The 21,854-nt window shown below is 44.5% G+C and overlaps 1 protein-coding gene across 3 annotated transcripts in view; it reads right to left on the bottom strand.

Annotated features, from left to right (window-relative positions):
• NDST1 (N-deacetylase and N-sulfotransferase 1) overlaps positions 1-21,854 on the bottom strand; it is a 77,492-nt gene that overhangs the window by 17,231 nt on the left and 38,407 nt on the right. For 2 of the 3 annotated variants that reach the window (XM_083424441.1, XM_083424442.1), the window contains exons 2-7: positions 11,414-12,261; positions 6,319-6,801; positions 4,654-4,741; positions 4,186-4,340; positions 2,062-2,247; positions 1,704-1,832 (exon numbers count right to left, since the gene is read on the bottom strand). In XM_083424441.1, coding sequence (XP_083280567.1) covers positions 1,704-1,832; positions 2,062-2,247; positions 4,186-4,340; positions 4,654-4,741; positions 6,319-6,801; positions 11,414-11,920 — 1,548 coding nt within the window. In that variant the 5' untranslated portion in view covers positions 11,921-12,261. Of the gene's footprint in view, positions 1-1,703; positions 1,833-2,061; positions 2,248-4,185; positions 4,341-4,653; positions 4,742-6,318; positions 6,802-11,413; positions 12,262-15,779; positions 16,069-21,854 lie in introns of those variants that run through there. The other variant, XM_083424443.1, reaches the window with a different exon arrangement.

The following is a 21,854-nucleotide window of genomic DNA, read 5'->3' on the forward strand; positions in this document are numbered from 1 at the left end:
TTTCCAAGGGAAAGCCTGCTCTTTAGGGAGAGATCGTAACAAATGGCAATCCTGGGGAAACCTGAATTGCTGTTGGCTCTGATTGAGTGCTAAAGAGCGGGTTTCCCCAGGAGGACAAGAGGAAGCGTGGAAAGTCCTTAGTGTGACATGCAAAGCAGGCCATATGGTGCCATGAATTAATTGTTCAGCAACTTAAGTGTCTTCTTTCCTGGTCACTGGTCAATCAACCAGAAATAAACTTATCTCTGACCCACAGATCAACAGAAACAAATTCATCCACCAAATTTATTCATCACCCAGATAACTCAGCATATGACCCAGCCTAACCCACAGACCTTCCCCAACGAAACATCCTATCTCATGACAATACAGAAATTAACAACAAGATAACTAAGCAAATACAAAGGGAGCAAGGGTCAGTGAGAACAGAAGCAGCCCTAGAAACCTGGAGAGGAAACCAGATTTGAGACATTTCCCCTGTCTGAACAGATAGCCTGGAAGAGATAGCAGCTTTAGTAGACTTCCAGACTACTTCAAAATGTTGGATCACATGCATTTTCTAGAATCATAAAAGGCAAAAAGACATTCATTTACATTCATTTCAAACTGCAGGCAAACTCCTAAAGCTATGCAATTTCATCACTTCAAATCCAATGACCCTGGATTCCTGCATCAAGACCTTCTTAAGCAATTTTATACAGCAGAGAAATTGTGTCTCACGTAACTATAGAAATCTCCCATGCAATCTTCTAAAATCTGGGACACATGCTTATGCACAAGCCTACTTAGCAAGTAAAGCAAGCAACAAATCTCAGCTTTTAAAGAGATGCTATGGGGCCCAGGATGTGGTTTCCACTTACCAAACAATGCTCCAAACAAATACAAATGCATTTCTCTGTCACTACGATTTTGGCTACATAGCTTAAAAATCCAAACTCTCTCAGCAGCTTCTTCTTCTTCTTTTAAATTTTATTTATCATTTTGAATTTTAAAAATTTGCACAATGACATTTTACCAAAATACAAACCGTACATAATAATAATTTAATATTTTATCAACAACTTCCCTTCTCCCACTTTTATGGTTCATTTATTAACCCTTTACCACTGCATATTCTAATAATTCCGTACTCTCTCTTTTTCAGTTTTACTTCAGTAAACTTCATACTGCTGAATTTATTCTAACCCTGCTAACATGTTCTTTTTTTGGGGGGGTGTAATATTTTTATTTGATTTTGCAAGTATAAAATTACAACAATACCAAATACATATCCATATTTAGAGATTACTCAGAATCTCTAGGCTTCCCACTTTCCCTTCCATGGGTCCTATTGTCAACCTTTTCAAACCTTGCTAACATTTTAATCTGTTTACAGTGGTTTTTCTAATACTCTGCAAATCCTTTCCAGTCTTCCTTAAAAGTTCTTTCATCCTGGTCAGGAGCTTCTTCTCAGGCTGCTTTACCACCACCCAAACTCACCCATAACGCACCAAGGTCTGTCACCCAGGGAGTTACCTTTTCCCCTTTTTCTCAGTGATCTTGTTGCTTTCCTTCTATTTGGTGCTTGTGGTTTTAGAGAAGAAGAAGAAGAAGAAGAAGAAGAAGAAGAAGAAGAAGAAGAAGAAGAAGAAGAAGAAGAAGAAGAAGAAGGGGTTCTACACACTGCAATTAGACCTTCCATTCGTCATCAAAGCAACACTTACAGGGTTAAGTAGCACGGTCAGAAAAAGCTCGCCTCCATTGATGATCTTATCTAGCTCATTGGACCCACCAGGGTATTCATTATAGAATATGGTATGTGTGAACAAGCCGCATGTTTGCCGTGGGAGAACCTGAAAGAAGCAGAAAGAAAACATATAGCAAGTTACAGGTGTTTATGAAAAGGAGAAAGAGAATCAGCCCGTTCCAGTGCTCCTTATAAATTCTGAGCAGATGGTCCCTCCAGGAAATAAACACACAAATTGCCTGCACTTAAGTTAGTGGATACCCCCTTAAACAATACGGAGAGTTTGAGCTTATTCACGTAGTGGAGAGAGGGTGAAGCAAGAAAGATAAGCTCACCATGATTCCATTGTGGATGAAGCCTCGTCTGAAGCGGGCTGGTTTGAGGTGAGGGTACTCTTCCGTGCTGGTGACTCGGATCCCCCACACTTGTTTCCAGGCCTCATACAATTGCACATGGACTGGGTACACCCCTGAATGATGAGGTGCCACTGCATAGCCCATATCAGTGGGGATGCCATGCTCCTGAGAGGAGAGAGAGAGAGAGGTCATAACAGTATCAGCCAGAGTAACCAGTGGACTTTTAATGAAAGACTCCCACCGCAAGTGAATGGAATCCAGCCTTTAAGGGCTTTTTTAAAAGAAGATCTTATTACCTCCCCTCCCCACTGCAGTCTATATCATCCCAAAGTAGCGGAGATGTCAGCATCCTATTTCGGGGAACTGGGAAAGACGGTTCAAGGTGTAAATTCTGTGAGATACAGGAGAGAGTAGTGAATGGGTCCTACAACTGTTAACACCAAGCCCCTACTCAACTTATCACACAGATGATATGGCCAACATGTGTAGCCTTATAGCAAGTTTTGCCAGCAAGGCTTTTACGTGCTCCAGTGACCCTAGGACAAGACTGGGTGCTCTCCAGCAGATGCAAGAAAGATAACTGAAGAACAAAACCTGGAACATTACATTTCAGCCCTGCTTTACAGGCAACAGGCATTCCGTGTTAAGTCTGAGCAACTCTCCCATGGGGACACGGAGAAGCCTATAGTAGCACATTTTATGAAGTCACAGCTTACACAACACTAGAGAATACAGACTGCCACCCAAGTTATCCAGCACAGCTTTCGTGCTTCATTGTTTTAAGAAAGTTCTTCTGCGAGATTTTACGACTATGTTTTAAGTTTCTCCCCTTTTCTCAGGTTCTTTTCATTTGTTCACGTAATCGCAAAGGAGCAACCTGCAAATTCCTTTTTTGTGCGTATGACGCACCAAAGGGCATCTTTGGCAAAACTCCTTAAAAAAAGGATTAATGATTTAATCTTTTAGTTCTTTTCTCCCTCGAGTGGGCTTGTTCAAGCCAACTCTCTGCTGTGCTGAAAGAGTAACAAAGAGAAGTGAGCTGTGCATCCCACAGACGGCACTATCAAGAACTGGTTGCTTGGCAGCACCCATCTTTTGAAAAGGTCAGATAAAGAACTGTACTGAAAGGTGTTGGATGCTATCTGACACCTGGAACCAAGAGGGTGAATGAATAAATAAAAACCTATTTGCAACAGGATGAAGAACCGACTTGTAACTAAACTGTGGGCTTGGGTGAAATGAAGGAATTTTCAAGAATTCCTCAGACAAAAGAAGTTAGCACATCAACAGAAAAGTTGGGTAGAAAGGAAACAAGCAAAGTTTATGCCGTTCTTGAAAACTGGTAGCCTGGAGCAAAGCAGGATTACCAGGGACACTATTTGTCCCTGTGCCAGAGAATGGTATGCGCTCAAGGTTAGAGAGGCTGAGATTCCACACTCAGCATAACCATCGGTTTGCTCTCCTGGACATTTTTGTTTTGAATAGCTATTTGATAACAAAATCTGAAGGTGGGTTTTAGGTTTAAGAAAAGAGGCTCTTGGGCACTAGTTCTGAAAGACTAGGAACACAGACAGAGTACATTTCTGTAGGAAGGGATCACAGGAACCAAGATCCCCCTTCCGGAAATGGTGGGATTACAGATCAGTGCTTGAGCATAAGAAGACAACAAGAGAGGAGAGGAGGAAAGCAGGCCATGCTTTCTTCCTGGAGGTCCAATTCATTATCATGCTATGAAGGGTGCAACACCTCAGACCGACAATACAGTAGGAGAGGCTGGTTCTATAAGACTCCTGGGGAGACTTGAATGTTGGGATGTTTTTACACACACCACACTCCTTGCATAATTACTAGATAGGAGCCCAAAAAATGAGTGCTCTGTTTTCTGCAGCAGCCAACAAGACATTTATAAGAATGCTGTGCTGATGCAACGCATTGTGGCAATGTCCTAGCAGTGCTAGGTTTTTCATTTTGCAATTGCAAACTCATCATTCTGAACAATAAACAAATGATCGACTCGTGCCTTCCTTCCGTCTTTTGAGGTACGACCCGCTTTTTGTTTTGCCCCAGCCTTCTGCTTCTGTCTCCAGAAAGCGTCTTACTTACAACTGCAAATTTCTTGTTCATGGTCATTTGGTCAGCCAGCACAGATTGGTTATGGAAGAGGTGAGGCTGCATGTGACTCCACATGTGGGGGAACCACCAAAACTCCTTCACGTACGAGAGCAGCAGGTCATCTCCTTCGTCTTCCGCGTCCGTACCTGACACACCCAAACCAATAGTGTCACAACTAAAAACCGAAAACATGCAATGGAATGCCATTCCTCCCACAGGCTCAAACCAACCATGTGCTTTGCCCAGTAGAACATGAAAACATCATTAACCACCCTGCACACAACACACAGACTGATCAAGCCTTGGACCTCCAGGGGCAAAAATAAGAAAGGGAAGCTTTCCTGGTGAATCTGATCCACAAAGCTATCATCACCTACCAGGCAGACCTTCTAGCCTAGCCCTCAACACAATGTGAAAGACCTGAGAGCCCAAATAACACACCCCACAAATCCTTCTTACCTGTGTGGAAGAATTTCCCTGAGTAACCCAGATTGAAGGTGAAGTTGGGGATATGGGTGCGCAGTTCATTCTGGGTGTCAAAGAGAGCCTACAGAGTGGGATGAAAAGCAACATTTAAAACCATAGCCTATTCGCTTTAGAAAGCTGAGGGAATAGAAGTCCCAGCTTCTGGAGGAAGAGAAGGAGCTGCAGCATGGTGTCTTCTCACATGACATAGGCCTTTTTTTTTACATTATCCCAGCAGTGGTCGGGGAGGGAGCACAGTGCATAAGCTTCCATCCCACCAGTATAAATGCAAGGAGGCCTTACTACATCAGTTTTCCTCACATGCCCTTATATATACACATTTCAGTCATTAACATGCAAGCTGCAATATCATCTTACCAGGAAGGTGCAGCTTACATTTTCCGCAGCCTCCTAGACCTCAAAGGTCACCATCTGCTAATAACCCAGTTTTGGGACTCCCACAACACCTTTGCCACCATAAGCAAGCACTTGATAGTTCACGTGAGCGAATAGTATAGTGACTAGATTAGCCTTTGTTAGAGAAATACTAGTTATTTAGAGGTGGAGGTGTCTGGAGTAGAAGTGGGGGCGAGTAAGCGTTCAGATGTTCCTCATCAGGCACATATAAATCCTACTTAATTACTCTTCTGGGACTTTGTTTGGAGAGCTCTATTTTTGTTAAGAAAGCAGAGAAAAGGCAAAGGTTTAACAATAATTCTATGGGAAACAAAGCTGAGACAGACATGTGCCTAAGAGACCTAGTGATAAATCTGTTGCACATTGTGCTTTTTGCTTTTTCTTTAAAAAAGGAAAGTGTTCAAGCCTTAAACCATCATTTCCCTAAGCCAAACAAAATAAATCGTGGTTGTTAACATCAGTCTAACTTTCTTCTTGCTCTTCTCAAAGGAATCAGTTAATGATCCCTCTCCCCAAGATATAGAAATATTAGGAAGAGTGGTCATTAACTGATTCCTACACACACACACACATTGTTCTCACCTATTTCTGGTAATATACCATTACGTAGTAAAAGGTTCATTTTATCCCTAGACAACAAAAGTTTGTTCCAAGTTCTGAGCTTTCTTAGTTTGTTCTTGTTTCTTTGATCTTACTAAAAATAGTTTTTGTAGCACCTTAAAGACAAACTTTCACAGCCTACAGTTCTCTTTATCAGATCTTGAAAAACAAGCGGGCTAAGTTAAGATTTTTAATTTTAGTGCTTCCCAATTTAATCTCAAGGAAATCCAGATCTACATTTTTGCACTTGTGTAACTATTCATAGCAATCCTGATTTAAAGGGCTTTCAACTAAAGCAATAATATGTTGGCTGTGAACAACAGGTTTTTTAAAAAAAGAAATGGTTTCTGAGCCTACATTAAAATTCCATGAGGCTGGGACACCTGATTACGCTTCTTGCATTTCAAATGTCACCGTCCCAGTCTCACACATTCTGGGAATGACAGAAGCACAAACGCCACACTAGATCCAGTGTGGTAGAGGTAGAAGAACAGAAGAACAGCAATAAGGATCCAGGGATCCAGGGCACAGCTCCTAGCATCATGTAGCTTTCAGCCCAAAGAAATGGATCCACAGGACAGCTAGCCCCACATCTTCCCCAAATCCCAACCTCAAGAGCAAAACCTGGCTGTGTGTCGTTACCTTTACATCATCCACTTTCATCCGTGTGCCTTCCTTGCCAACAAAAATATCATCAATGTCCACCAAGACGTAGCGGTCCAGGGGGAGGGAAAGCCTCTTGCCAGTGAGGAAAGAAACAGCGTCGACAAAGACCAGTTTGTGCAGCCAAAAGTTGAGGTTGTTGCCAAAGAGGACTCTCTGGATGCCGTCATGGAGGCCCAGATCCTGAACCACAGTGGTATGGAGTGCTGCGTCAATGCTCATGTGAGGGATGGATTCTGCCGACTTGGTTTTGGCCAGGAGGATAGGTTCGTAGGTGGAATGGTTTGACTGGAAGACTGTCCAGTCCTCGCCTGGAAGGAGTCCCTTCTCTACTTCACTGGGCCGTGTGATGTACAGGAGTGGTGATTTGGGGTTGATGCTGCAGTCCTTCAGCGCAAGGTTGGAGTGGAGAAAAAGGGGGAAGCCTTTCAGCTGAGCACTCAGCAAGCTGTTCTCATTGGCCTGTAGGGAGATCACATGAACTGAATTTATACCCCATTTGTGTTGCGTGTATACAGGATGACATCATTTGCGAGGCTTTATGATTTTCCATATAGGAGGAAGGAACAGAGAATTTGAGGGGTTCTGCTGTGTGAAGTATTTATTTGCAAGTTGTGTCACATAAGAAAAATTTCTTGTAGCTGCCAACAATAAGGAAAAGAACAGAGGGGAAGCAGAGTATGAAAGCGGGTGAAGAACTAGAGCCCTATTTGTCTCAGATTTATTTATTAACAATGCTTAAGAGGCAATATAATGGCACAATGTGATTGGTGTACAGGTTAACTGAATTCCTGAAAGCACACGTGGTACTGAGTGTGTCACTTCAGGTTTGCAAGAGCAGGGGAGCAGTCTGTGGAATTCAAGCGTTTCCTTGCTACTATAAACTACTAAACATGGGTGTTCTGTTGGCTCCAAGAGCTGCTCTGGTGGTTAAGAACATAAGTTGAGGCTGGTGCACCGTCCAGTCCAGCATCCCCATCCTCACAGTGGCCAATCAGAAGATGCTTTTGGGGAGCCTGCAAACAGGACCCAAGTGCAACAGCACTCTGTCCTCCTGTGGCTTCCAGCAACTGTTATTCAGAAACATACTGCCTCCAAGGGCAGAGGTAGAACATAGGCTACATGTGGCCACTAATCCTGATAGCTTATTCTTCATGAATTTGTCTAATCTTCATTTAAGGCTATTCATTTTTGAAATTTTTGAAATCTCCACTTATACCAAAGAAGATGTAAGAGGAGGAAAGTGAGGGGGGCAGGCCTAAGCCAGAGAGGGTTGGAAGGTGGTATACACAGCTGACAGAAAACTTTGCTTAAATGTGATGGGCGTGGATGGTTAACAAAGGAAGCCCTACAGGATTACAGTGGAACCTCGGTTTTCGACCGTCTCGGAAGCCAAAGGTTTCAGTTTTCAAAAGCCGAAAACCCAGAAGTAATTGCTTCAGTTTTCAAACACGCCTCAGAAGTCAAACAACTTCTGAGACGCATTTCTCAATTTTCTCAATGGGATTTGCCGACCACCCATTGAGCCTTGGTTGTCGAACGTTTCAGTCTTCCGGAACGGATTATGTTCGACAACAGAGGTTCCACTGTATTAGATTGGAGGGAGGAAACTCTGACTAGGATGAAGAGGCTGCTGCTTGGGGAAGGGCGCGGAGGTGAAGAGATCAGATACAGCCTTTTTATATACAAACCAAGCTGAATTCTGTGGCTTAGAAAGCCTCTCTGGACCAGAGTGCCTCTCTGAAACAGCTGCAAAGAAATGGTTAAGTCAGCAGCCTTTGTGGTTGGGCTCTTATATTTTGGTTGTAGTCTTATATTTAGGCTATATGTTTTGGTACTGTGATGGGCTCTTCCCGTCATATATTCTGGACCCTTCTGCTTCTCTCATTTATGTCAATAGAAAGGAAAGCCACTGTTTTATTATTGCAAGGTTCATGTTGTGTGGTTTGTGTACTTTCCACCAGTAAAGTTCACTGAAATACACACAGAATATACTTTGTGTGATGAACTAAGGATTTTTCAAGGGCAGGCTTTATCCAACTAAGTCTGGAAAAGGATCAACATGCAGTGTAGCCATACTACTTAGCACCCAATCAAATTATCTTTCAAAGATAGAACTATGTAAGTGGACAGAAAGCCAGAGGGTTAGGAAGCAAGGGAGGGAGGGAGACTGACTCTTCTTTGCCACTCTGAAAATTTAAACCAATTTAATATAGTACTGCTTTCGTGGGTTCGAGCCAAGGAAGCAAGAGAAATCAGAATGGAAGAGGAAACAGACTGCTGTGTAAAAAATGTCTGTCAAAAGCAGCAGGACAGCTCTTGGTCTCAGGATAAAGCCTCATTTACACGCTTCATTTCTGCCCTGGATTCTTAACCTTCTTGGCTTACCCATTCAAGCAGGGGGAAATGCAATAGACCTGTGGCAAATGCCATACGGGTTGCGTTAGCCTGCATCCCCTCCTACTTGACTTCTTGGAAACCAAATCCAAGAATCACTACGGGAAGCAGGGCACAGGGTGGGGTGGCCTTGTCAAGTCATAATGCTAGGCAGGGACGCCCGGATGGCCCCCAAATCCCTGTTACAATCTGTTCTCTTCACACATTAACCAGTTCCCAAGAGGACCATTACTGTTATCTTTTTTACTGTCACCAGCAGAACTAAAGGCGCTGCAGCCTCATCTCAAAAGGAGCAGATTTGTAAATCCGCTCTTGGCATCAGTTAAAATACACAGCCCTTTTACTTATCAGGCTCGACGCTGGCAAGACATCAAGCCATTCAATAGCGAGTAGTGACTGTGAGAAGGTGTCCAAGAAAGGCTGACATTTTGCAAGCTGAAGCTCTTCCAGGGCCCTACTGTTCACGCATGAGCCAGCATGTGGCAGATATGGATGCCTTCAGAAAGCACCTGTGCCATTGTAATATGGGTGGGCTATTGCTAAAGGGTCTAGGCAATCTATCGCATCAGCAATAGCCAACAGTAATGAATTTCAGAGAAGCATGCTGTCAAGCCAAGCCCTCAAAGCTGCATTCACTCTCAGCACTGTTGTACCACTAACTGCAGAAGGAACGAGATGGAAGAATGTTCCCTCAGGAAGACCTGTGTACATACTATACATTTTAAGAATTTTCCCCACCAAAGAATCTTGGGACCTGTAGTTTGTTAAGGGTGCTGGGAAATGCAGCTCTGTGAGAAGTAAACTACAGTTCCCAATATTCTTCGGGGAGAGTACTTTAAATGTACAGTGTGTACACAGTATTGGGTCCAAGGAAAAAAGGGGAGGAAACAGTAAAGCAGACTTCTGTCCTGAGAAGTACACAACTAAGAATCTACTTTACAGCCCTCTTCACCAGCTAAGGACTGTCTCATTGTTAAAATTATTTTTATTTAGGACTGGTTCAGCAGTACACACAGGTCCTGCTTACCAAACACAATGTGTTCCCCGAAAATCGTTCGTTTGGCGAGCATTCACATAACGAGTCCACGATTTATGTGGATTCCCAAGGGAACATTTCTAATCTGGGATTTTTCCAATCTTTCTCCCCACTTATGGTTTCTTATTGAAATGGCTGCAGCCAACCAGCAAAAGAGAGAGAAGGGAAAACTGATTTCTCCAGTCTCTCCTGCTCCCTGATTTGTCCAATTTCTCCTGCTCTCTGATGTGTTTGCCCGAAAATGGCTACCACCAACCAGCAAAGCACAAGGAAGGAAGGAAGGAAGGAAGGAAGGAAGGAAGGAAGGAAGGAAGGGGGCAAACTCCAGCTGTTTGGGTATGTGAATCTGTGGGGTATATAGAAAGGTATGAGCATAATTATATACAAATATAATTATGCATTCCTCCCACCACATACATGGAAGAACCTAATACAGCAATCTGAAAACTAAGTGCGCGAGTGTTCGCAGTTACACGTGTTCGATTATAACATTATGATGCAAGCTTCTGGCCTTCTCCCTTAGGTCATGGACCTGAGTCCAAGGTTTATGTCACTCTTTGAAGCTCTTCATCCATCCTCTTTAAAACAGACTGGATTTACACTGCAACAAAATAAGGTGGCATTGGAGCAGCAAAATCTGAGGGCATAACTAGTGCAATATTTGGCGGGGGGGGGGAGAGATGCTAGGCCACCCTTGTGACTCCTGTGTTGATTTTCTATTTGTAGGGAGTTTAACACAGATGATCCTAACCTTGCTGTAGGACTAGGCCATGTATTCATGCAGGAAGACTGATCTGTGCTCCATAGTTGGACTAACTTTGTCCCCATGAAATGATGTTGGTCTGGGGGAGAAGTTTTGATGCTTTTATTGCTGCAAACTGCTTTGATTTTTTTTTTTTTATGATACAGCAGCATACACATATTTTTTTAAAAAATAAATAAGATTCCTATGAAAATTAGCATCAAAAAAAATCAGCTCATGTAATTGTAACTACAGTGCATCTACTCATTCTACATGTCTATTTTATACAGGCAACCCACCATTTGCACATATCAGTGAAATCGTGTCTATCTGAAACACCATTGAAAAAGCCTGCAAACACCCTATTCTATCCCACCCTGCCCCGGTCCACCCCTTTTCAAAACATTTTTTGTGACATTTCAGGTCACTTCTGGGTTTGGCGCAGCATGTGTGCGCGTGATTGTACACACACTGAACACGTATAAATGGGGAGTTGCCTGTAGTTAATTTTCATATTTTATTTTTCATCTGTTGCTATAATTGTTCCCCGTTTTATATACATTATAAAACGAAACAATAAGAAAACACTTTACCCCCCCAAAAAAACGTGTTTTTTAAGCTTGCGTCGGAAAATGCGATTTAATTCAGTATGTTTATTTTACTTGTATTAAATAAACACAGCTACATTCTTTGAAACTGCCCAGGTCTGCCTAATACTCTACTTGCCATTGGCATCCATTCAAGGACCGTATATGAAACTGGTTTTTACCCCCCCCCCCCCCCCGAAAAATAAAGCACTTGAAAAATTTCCTGCAGGAAATTCGCACCCCATCACTGGAGGTGGCCTGATTCTTCCCCACCTGCTCCCACAAAAGTTTTGCCCAAACCAAAGCCAATACCTTGAAGAAGCCAATGATTCCTACACCGTACTCAACACAGTACTTGTCCAAGAGCTCGCGGTTCCAGGCGTCCAGGTTCACATACTTCAGGATGTTCTCGTAGATGATCAGTGCAAAGCGCCCTCGGTCCTTGTCGGTCAGTGTGGGCATGTCCCCCTTCCCTGGAGCAATCTCCGTCAGGTATTTGAAGCGGCTGGACTCCAAGATGGCCACTATCTCCTGGCCCAACTGGGAGTAGAGACTTTCCACAAACACAAGGACCAAAGGGTCTGTGCGAGAAGAATCCACCACTTTGATGGGCTTCAGCGGAAGCAGGCGAGAAGGGGCGACCTTCGGTTCATCACAGTCCGGACTTGGGATGTCCCCAGAGGGCTCCAGTCCCCTCTTCCACCCATATAAATAATAGGCCGAGACAAAAACGCTGAGGAGGCAGAAGGCAAACAGCAAGAACAGCACCACCTGAGGAGACACCTGCCGGAAGCTCCTCCGAATCCTTACCAAAGTCATCCTTGCTTTGATAGAGTGTGTTCAGGTTCCTTCCCCACCCCACCCCACCCAGCCCCCCTCCCTCCCTCCAGATCTTGATGCAGGAAAGGACAATTTCCCTAAGAGGCAGCGTGTGTGTGTGCACAATCGCCCCTGTGGAAGTCCGTTATCCCTCCTGGTCTTTTTTCATGTCACCATGGCAAATCCATTCAGAGTTCCTTTCTGAGGCAGAAAAACCAAGAGCTTCGCATCATCACTGACGCATCATCAGGACGGAAATTGGGCAGTCTTGGGGTTCCGGAACATCTCTCAACAGGTGGAGACGCATGGCGAATCCTTGGGCGTATACCAGAAGCGTTGTTCTGCGTTTAAAAGAAAAAGGGCAAACAAGGTATTAGCAAATTCCCTCTGGGAAGAACATCGTCTCACAACCTGCTAAAAAGGTAAAGGTACCCCTGCCTGTACGGGCCAGTCGTGTCCAACTCTAGGGTTGTGCGCCCATCTCACTTAAGAGGCCGGGGGCCAGCGCTGTCCGCAGACACTTCCGGGTCACGTGGCCAGCGTGACAAGCTGCATCTGGCAAGCCAGCGCAGCACATGGAACACCGTTTAACTTCTCGCTGGTAAGCGGTCCCTATTTATCTACTTGCACCCAGAGGTGCTTTCGAACTGCTAGGTTGGCAGACGCTGGGACCGAACGACGGGAGCGCACCCCGCCGCGGGGATTCGAACCGCCGACCATGCGATCGGCAAGTCCTAGGCGCTGAGGTTTTACCCACAGTGCCACCCGCGTCCCTCACAACCTGGAAAATCCCACAAACTCAAGCCGCCTCCCAAACATGGCATATTCCCACAGAGAAACCTTTATTTATGGACCCCTCAGTGGTCCATGCCTTTGATGAAAGAAGTTGCCACAGCTGAAGTTGGCCTGGACCTATAAAAGGGTAGGGAAATAAACTTTGCACGTGTTCAGGCGCTATGCCACTTATCCAAGGGAGTGCACTTGTTTTTATCTCCAGGCATGACAAGAGTTGGATTGTGTCAAATTGATTATTGTAAGCAGCAGCGTTCTCCCTGCCTGCACCCCTATATGAATCCTACCTCCCTTTTAACTAAAACTATTTTTATGGGAGGGGGGTGTCTCTAGGCTTCTAGGGCTTTTCTATCTCACAGAAGCTTCTTGGAAGAAAAAGCTAAGGAAATTCAAGATAGGTGTTTTGAATGTGTGGTGTTTAAATGCAAATGTAGCTTGCTGGGTCCTCCCGGGGCCTTTAGTCTGCATAAGGCAGATAGTGCATTACAGGCCAGCTTCAGCCCTCAAGCTCAGCTTTCATTATTAGGCTAGATATGTAGGTCTACGGCCCCTCCTCCCGCAAGCTCATTCTTGGTGTACCAGTCAAAGGGCCAGCTGCCATACAATCCAGAGGCCTAAACACCCAGTGGGCACAGGGAGAGCCCGCAGTTTGCTTTCCCAGCGTAGTTGTTCACCCCCACATAGCTTTGAGGAAGCCGCCACACACTCTGCACCTGCTTCAGCTTAGTGTCAATCACTTGCCAACACACCACAAGAAGCCTTTAATACTTAATAGTTCAACAGTGCAGAGAACCGTAAGAATACTGCTGTTTCTTTGTACACTTAAGAAAAGCCAGAGCGGGGGCCCGTTGCCCAGCTTTAACCCACAAAAAAAAAAGGGAAACAATTCTGATTTCGCTCACAGAGTTTGGAACAGCCATTGCAAGACCAGCACCCAGGGAAAGACCACAGATTCAAGCCATGTTTCACCTGCAACTCCTAAACACCTACAAGATGTCCTGCTGTCAAGAAACAGCCTCAACAATCCACACAGAGGCAAAACTTCCCATTTGATTCTTTTCCAGATTTGCTAAAAAGAGCAAACCTGGCCATCTACTTCTATAGAACAAATTTGCAGTAAAGGGCAAGGAAGTTTTGTATCTTATAAGATACAGTGGTACCTCAGGTTAAGTACCGTGGTGTCTCGCAAGACGAAATTAATTCGTTCTGCGAGTTTTTTCGTTCTACGAGTTTTTTCGTCTTGCGAAGCACCAATGTGTATTGACGGTTTCCCATAGGAATGCATTGGCGGTTAAAAAAAAAAAGTGCAAGACGTTTCGTCTTGCGAAGCAAGCCCATAGGGAAATCCGTCTTGCGAAGCAACTCAGAAAAGGAAAAACTCTTTCGTCTTGCGAGTTTTTCGTCTTCCAAGGCATTCGTCTTGCGGGGCACCACTGTACTTAATTTGTCCTGGAGGTCCATACTTAACCTGAAACTGTTCTTAACCTGAAGACCACTTTAGCTAATGGGGCCTCCTGCTGCTGCCGCGTTCAATTTCTGTTCTCATCCTGAAGCAAAGTTCTTAACCTGAAGCAATATTTCTGGGTTATCGCAGTCTGTAACCTGAAGCGTATGTAACCTGAAGTGTATGTAACCCGAGGTACCACTGTATGTGGTAATGGTTTGGGGTAGTGTGGGGTTTTTTTAAGGCCAGTGGCATATTTAGCACTCAGGGCACATCTGAAGCTGACACTTGCATTGGGAGAAGGAAATATCCTACACTGGCAGCCGTGGGGATTTCTTCCCAATACAATTGCCAGCATCAGAGGAGGGACTTTCTACAGCGAAAAAATGATTAAAATCTCCCTCCGCGCTTGTTGCAGTCTGGACAACCTCAGTTTAGAGTAGCTGTTACAATTTGCATTGTTAAATGATCCTTGTGGTCCCTTCCAATTCTACGAAAACCTCCAGTTAAATGGAAAGGCACATTCAACGGGTCACATTTCATTTGGCCCCCAGGGTTCTACAACACGATTATGCTACTCCCCTTAAAAGTCATCTGTGAATAAGCACCTGAAACTTTCAAAGATGCACATCAGGTGCAAGTCAGAGCTAAGCATCTGGCAAAGCTTCCAATACCCGATCCAGGCATGTTTAGACTTGCACTGACAATTCAATACCATTTTTCTTCTGCTTCCCTACTTACAAAAGGGTTAGTGGAAGCAAACAAAACAAAACAAAAAAGTGACGAGGATTCCTTATTCTTTCATCTAAAGTTCACAAGTCAGTCGGCCGATAAGTCATGGGATACACACTCCTCCAAATTCTAGGACCCTTTTTGTTGTGCTGTGCAACAGATCTTCCTACACACACACGCGCACTCACTCACTCACTCAGCCTCTACAGCATCATTATATGTTAACAACCCCTTTGCAGAACAGCAATATTCATGGTCCACCGATATGGTTGCCACCAACTACCAGAAATGTTCAGTTCCATCAACCAGAAGAAAAAGGCTCCTGCGTTCCCTTCTGAAGCAGAAACCTTCTTTTTAAAGTATTCAGAAGCACAAGGAAGCAGAGTGGCTCTTTGGAAAATGGTGCCCAGCACATTGGGATGCACCCCCATCAATGCCGCAGGTATGAGAGAAAGGGTTTTTACACACACCGCTCCTCATCACCACTGCCCCCTGAGCACAGCAGGTTCAAAAAGGGGTGCATCTGCCTGTCCCTGTACAGCAAAGACAGCTCTACCAGACACCATGGCTGGCCACCAAAATCCAAACATGTGGCCTCCTGAAGCCACCTTTCGAGGGCATCAAGTGTTCAAGTGCATCCCGGAGAAACAACTCTAACATGCAACACAAGCGGTGCTCAAGCCAACTGGCTGCAGGTGTTTGACACAACAGCAAAGAGGAAACCCTTATCTAAACATCATGAGGGTAAGCCTTCCACTCCACCGAGGGAAAGAGCATGGTGAGCTGTAAACAGCCACGCAGCGCAGGAAGAGAGCAAGGGCCATCTGTCTGTTCCGAAGACAAAACAGCCTGAAACGCAGTGACCTTTGGATGAGTGATTCAAATACTGACCTTTGGTATTCCACTCAAGTTCTCCTATCGTTTGAAACCCAGCCTCCTAGTTTTCTATGCAACAGGCTTAACGGCGAGGCACATGTACAATAAGCAGTCCAATAAGTATCCCACCAATGTTTAACATCTGCAAAATCTGGAAACACAGAGCCTGCACGTCCTGGTTTAGTTGCTGTGTTTGGTTACACTGATCTCTTGTTACTTGCCAGCCTCTCCTCCCAATTGTTCTTCTCCTCTCCTCCTTTTAAGCCCAGCTCTGCTGTGTTCGAAGAGTTGCCCAGGGACAGCTGGAAGGTCACCACCGGCAGCACCCTCTGGACTGAAGGGGAGTAGCAGCCAATGGCCTGCTGCCTTGGACTTTCGCACCTTAGCAGGTGGAGCAAAGCTATTAATAGACTCCAGCATGAATCAACCAGCAATCCAGGGGAGGCTTTTCTAAAGGCCACCACAGAGAACCTCCCAGCTCTCGGGTGCCCTACTGAATCGTAGCTTGGAGGCTTCTGGCCAGGCTGTTTCCAATTTTGTCTGCCCCCTTTCAGAACTTTAACACATTTGTGCATCATGCAAGGGGACAGTTGCCGCCTTATTGCAGTGGAAGAAGCAATAAGCCAAGCCCTAAAGTGGATGTGGTGTGAGACGCTGTGAGCAGAAGGATGGAGATGACTTTAAAGGGGGGGGGGAGTATCAAGTAAAATCAACAACAGTGCGATTAAAAAGGAAGCTGGTTGAAAAGTAGTTTGGATTAATGCCAGGCTTAATCCAGTCATTTCCCCTCCTGCCTGAAGCAAGGAGATAATGGAACTGGGGACAGGTTTAATTCCAAGAGTAGGAAAGATTTGCCCACCAGGCCTCTGAAGTGTCACAAAAAAGGCCTGAAGCCAGATCTCCTAGACTATCGATTTCTTACCTTCACTCCTTTTCTGTTCCTTAGAAATGCCTGATCTGTCTCAAGTGGGTGTAAAACAGCAAAATCAAGGTTTTTTGATGTTTATGCAAGGCAAAGAGAGAAATAGAACCTTCCCAATATTTGAAAAGATCACAATTATCACCCTAGAAACCACAGAAAAATGTCCATACTACTAGAAAGCCAGGGCAAAGCAGCTATACCAATATGACACAGGTAACTGTATAGCTAGATAGCTAGCTCAGCCATGACTGAGATCCTGGACAGAATCCATCAGATATAGAAAAAATAGGGATGGTTGGCTTTTGCTGCCCAACTCCCCAAGGGGCTGAGTCCCCTAAGTCCATGATCGGTCAGAGATGAATGGATGGAGGCAGGCGGCAGTGAAAGCAAGACAGGTCTTTATTTTTTCTGTTGCAACAGAGTTCCCTCCCTTCCTAGCAAGGAGGCAAGAGAGACCCAGAAACAAGAAGAAACATCTCTTTTAAGGGATTGCATTTTGGTGTGGGGAAGGAGGAAATCGCATCACGTATAAGGTGGGGTTTCTGTGTCTCAGGCAGGCCAAGGTGTGATATTCCTGAGGATTTAGGAAGTTTTACATAGCTCCAGACACACAGTTTACACAAATTGCAGCATTTGACACAACTCTTTGCATTATGCTAACTATCCTGCCATAGAAAGTAAGCAGAATCATGCTTTTCTAGTAAAATGCCATGAGAACACAGAATCAATGATTCATTAAATTTATTACTACATTTATATGCCACTTCTTCTACAAAGAGCTCATTCAAAACCCACTGAAGTAGTGCCATATGAAAGGATTTAATTTCAATAATGTTTGGATCCTCAGAATTCAGACTAACATTTCCAACAATCCTTCTAAGCACTGAGGGCGACGTCAGAGCAGCTAAGCCCATCCATGGCAGCCAGAAAGGCCATGACTTCTCTGCCAATACTCTCTCTGTGGCATCACATCAAACTACTGGAATAAAGAGGCACTGGCAACTCCCTACTGCAAATGGTGGCAGTAGTAGTAACAGTGATGATGATGATGATGATGATGATGATAATTAATAATAATAAATTTCCTAGCATGAAGCATAGCATCTGCCTATTGCCCAAAGGAATTTCCTGACTATAATACCGTCCCGGAACCAACATAATTACTAGAATCTCTAACTATACGTCATCCATTTACAGTACTAGGATTTCTAGCTATATTTCTTAATACTACCCATAATGCTGAACTGAAGCAGCCCATATTCCTTACTGATCATTCATAAATCAAACCACCTTGGTTTTTAATGTCTGCACAGCACTTAGTAAGCATTAGGTGCTTTACAAGCGATTATTAGCAATAATGTATTATCTGTATGATACTATCTGGGCAACTTTAAAAGGACCCTCAGCTACAGACCAAATCTGCCTGGCACAACTACATTAGTCAACTGGATGTAGACAAGACATCACAGATGAACATTTATATCACATAAACAGATACATCACACAATAAAGTAGGTTATTAAATGAGAAGTTTTCCCTTGATAAACTAGCACTTATAGGTGATTGAGCTTTACTCAGAGTTGTTTAGTCGTTCAGTCGTGTCCGACTCTTCGTGACCCCATGGACCAGAGCACGCCAGGCACCCCTGTCTTCCTCTGCCACCCACAGTTTGGTCAGATTCATGTTTGTAGCTTCGAGAACACTGTCTAACCATCTCGTCCTCTGTCGTCCTCTTCTCCTTGTGCCCTCCATCTTTCCCAACATCTGGGTCTTTTCCAGTGAGTCTTCTCTTCTCATGAGGTGGCCAAAGTATTGGAGCCTCAGCTTCACGAGCCTCAGCTTTACTCAAGAGTAGTCCCATTGAAATTAATGGCCATGACCAACTTAGGTCTGTTAATTTCTGTGCGTCTGCTCTGAGTGAAAGTTAGCTGAATTCCAGATACTGTGTATGTATGTTTTGAATGCAAAGACTTTATTTCTGAGCTCATGAAACGGCAAAAAGAGTAAGTGAGCCCACAACTTGAAACTTGGTTACGTTCTTACAGCCAAATAAAACCAATGTACTACTACTTGAAATTCTGTGGGCAACGAGCTGGAAGAGACTGTGGAAACTGAACCAAATTTGTATTTGAAGGTTGCTTTTGGATGTTTATTTTCTTCCCCCACCCCGCCTGCCCTACAAATCAATGGATCTAGGGGCGAAACTACACATAATGTGTAGCGCGTAGGTTCCTTTCCCCTTTTATTTTTATTAATTGCATGCGCACAGGAGGCAATCCTTAACTTGGAAATGTGGCATATGTTGTGTGGGTGTGGGAAGACTTCTTTCTTCCCTCCACAGCACAATCGGAACTAACATCTCTTGCCCTTCCCCACAGCTAGAACACTTAGGAAGTAACTTCTCACTGCCGCAACAGGAAAGATCCCCCCCCCCCACATACACACACACCCCCAACATTATAGTAGCATGAGGGGTGGGCGCTCATGTTCAGTTTCAGTTCTGACAATGCTGGGGAGAAGAGATAAATTTCTCCTCTCTGCATGTGGCCTTCCAAGTAAGGATCACCCTGTTTGTACCTGTAATTCATCAAAGTAAAAAAAAGGAGAGATTGCTGCACACAATTTGTTCAGTGTAACGCGCCGTTTGGCCCTCAAAAGGGCAAAACTACCACGGAAATGAATGAAATTCCACAATATGTCACAGATTATGCTCCCCGCCACACAGCATTCCTATGATTTTTTTTTTAATTTAGTATTATGATGGTGATTATTAGGCCGCTTTTCTGGGGCAAGTGCCCATCAAAAAGGATAAAAGAAAAGTAATACGTATTTAAAAATAAATACTTAACACTACCACTCAACGCACCACGTAAAGAAGGGTTTTTAAAAGCAGAACAGAAAAGCACACAATTCAGCCGGACCACCGCCCAGCTAACAAACATCACAAAGGCCATTTGGGGAAAGAAGGGAAAACATTCTTCAGGGGTTCCCGCAAAGGACTCCAGTGTAGAAATGGCCCCAACTGCATTGCTGTGGGGCCACCATAAGTAAAGGTAAAGGTACCCCTGCCCGTACGGGCCAGTCTTGACAGACTCTAGGGTTGTGCGCCCATCTCACTTAAGAGGCCGGGGGCCAGCGCTGTCCGGAGACACTTCCGGATCACGTGGCCAGCGTGACAAGCTGCATCTGGCGAGCCAGCGCAGCACACGGAACACTGTTTACCTTCCCGCCAGTAAGCGGTCCCTATTTATCTACTTGCACCCGGGGGTGCTTTCGAACTGCTAGGTTGCCAGGCGCTGGGACCGAGCAACGGGAGCGCACCCCGCCGCGGGGATTCGAACCGCAGACCTTTCGATCGGCAAGCCCTAGGCGCTGAGGCTTTTACCCACAGCGCCACCCGCGTCCCGGGCCCACCATAGGAAACAACAATAGAGAAGAGTATAGGCAGTCCAAAGAAAAGCATAGGCCCAAACCATATGGTATTTTAAAGATCTAGAAATGCATGGTGTGAATGGATCATCCTAGGTTTTGTAATTAAGACACAATATAGCTAGGCAAGAAGGTGACTTTTTGCGCAGTGAAGCAGTATTGCAAATTCTCTGCAACCCACCCCCACTGCCCCACAAAGAAACCCAGTACTGCAAGCATGCTATTTAATGTATATTTGGGGGACGGAGGCAGGGAGTAGATGTTCAATTCAAATGAAAGTTCAAAAAAGAATACGGTTGTTGTGTAAGAAATATAGAATGAAAGAACTGATCAATTATTTTGCAAAGGGTTAATTAAGCATTGGTTTCAACTGCAACCTGTCTCTGTAAGACACACCTTCGCAGGCAAGGCTCCACTCTCCAGAGGAGTGCGTTTTTTGTATTAAAAATCAGCAAGAGAAATCATTTCAAAGTTTCCTAAGAAAGATGTTTTTCCGGCAGATTCTCCCCCAGAACAGCATTTTGTTCTCCTAAACCCAGCTCATCACCTTCGTTTGTCAATCAGAAGTTTTCCCCAAAGGCAGTTGCTTTTGAGTGACAGGAGCACTGCCACGTTTCAACAAGTTCCTCTGCTGGAACTGCAAGAATAAATAGCCCTTTTAATCTCCCAAAGTGCTTACTAGACATTAACCATTAAGCTCCCTTTCCCCTCCCTACAAAGAGAGCACACCCCCAGCATTTCTTCCTCCGCAGGAAAAATTAGCATTTATAATATAAAAGGCGGGTGTGAGGTGGGGGGAAGAGATAAAACTAATCAAGAATCCCACCTTGGAACCACCAGATGGGTTTTTTTTACTCCGTTTCTACCATTTACAATAATTAACATCCCGCCAACCTGCCGCCTGCTGCCTTCACTAGTCATCTTTCCTGCATGGAAGGAAAGTCACAAGCTCTCGTTAGTGACATCAGAGTTCCCATGGCTACACACAGAGAACTGACAGCCAACAGATTTAATGTCAATGCATGGAGAGGCAGGATAGGCAATAGTTACTGACAGGAAAAGATTAGGCATTCATCTTTAATCACCAACAAGAAAGGGGCTTGGGTGACGGTGCATACGCACACACAACCCGCAAATCAACTTTTGCTCTAATAAGGTGCTCTCATCATATTGTGCTGGTTTTGTTCATAGTAATAATAACAGTGAGCGATGCTGCTGTTCCTGCTACTTATACAGCAAGGTTAACAGGGTCCACCCTAGTAAAAAAAGTTCTGTGCAATTCAGAGCTGATGTTTGGGACCTCCATGTGCTGATTCCCCAATCCAAACCCAGTTCCAAACAGCTCCCAGTTGCCAATCCAGAGGGGAAAGGGATGCAAGGATGAAGAAGTAGCAACAGGACTTCAAAGAATATATGGAAATAATGCATTTCCTTCACTTCATATAATTTGTACTTACTTCCCAGAGTCAGGGGAAGGGAAATAAAGAGGTTGCTAACGAGATCTAAACAGCTTATAAAGGAAATAAAGCTATTAGGACAGTGTTACCTAAACCTTTCATAAGCAATGGGCATTTTTTAATCACTAAGTAGGGGAAGGCTTCATAGCTAGACCGTGAAAGAGCAAGAATTGCCTGGCATGAATTGCTGATCTGGGCATGCAAGCACAAACTAGGAAACATAACAAAACCTGTGTTCAATACCTGGCTCTATGGGTTTTACAGAATTTCTACTCAGGCTGT

This window comes from Podarcis tiliguerta (assembly GCF_965153285.1).
Source record: "Podarcis tiliguerta genome assembly, chromosome: 2".
In the NCBI taxonomy this organism is placed as follows: domain Eukaryota; kingdom Metazoa; phylum Chordata; class Lepidosauria; order Squamata; family Lacertidae; genus Podarcis; species Podarcis tiliguerta.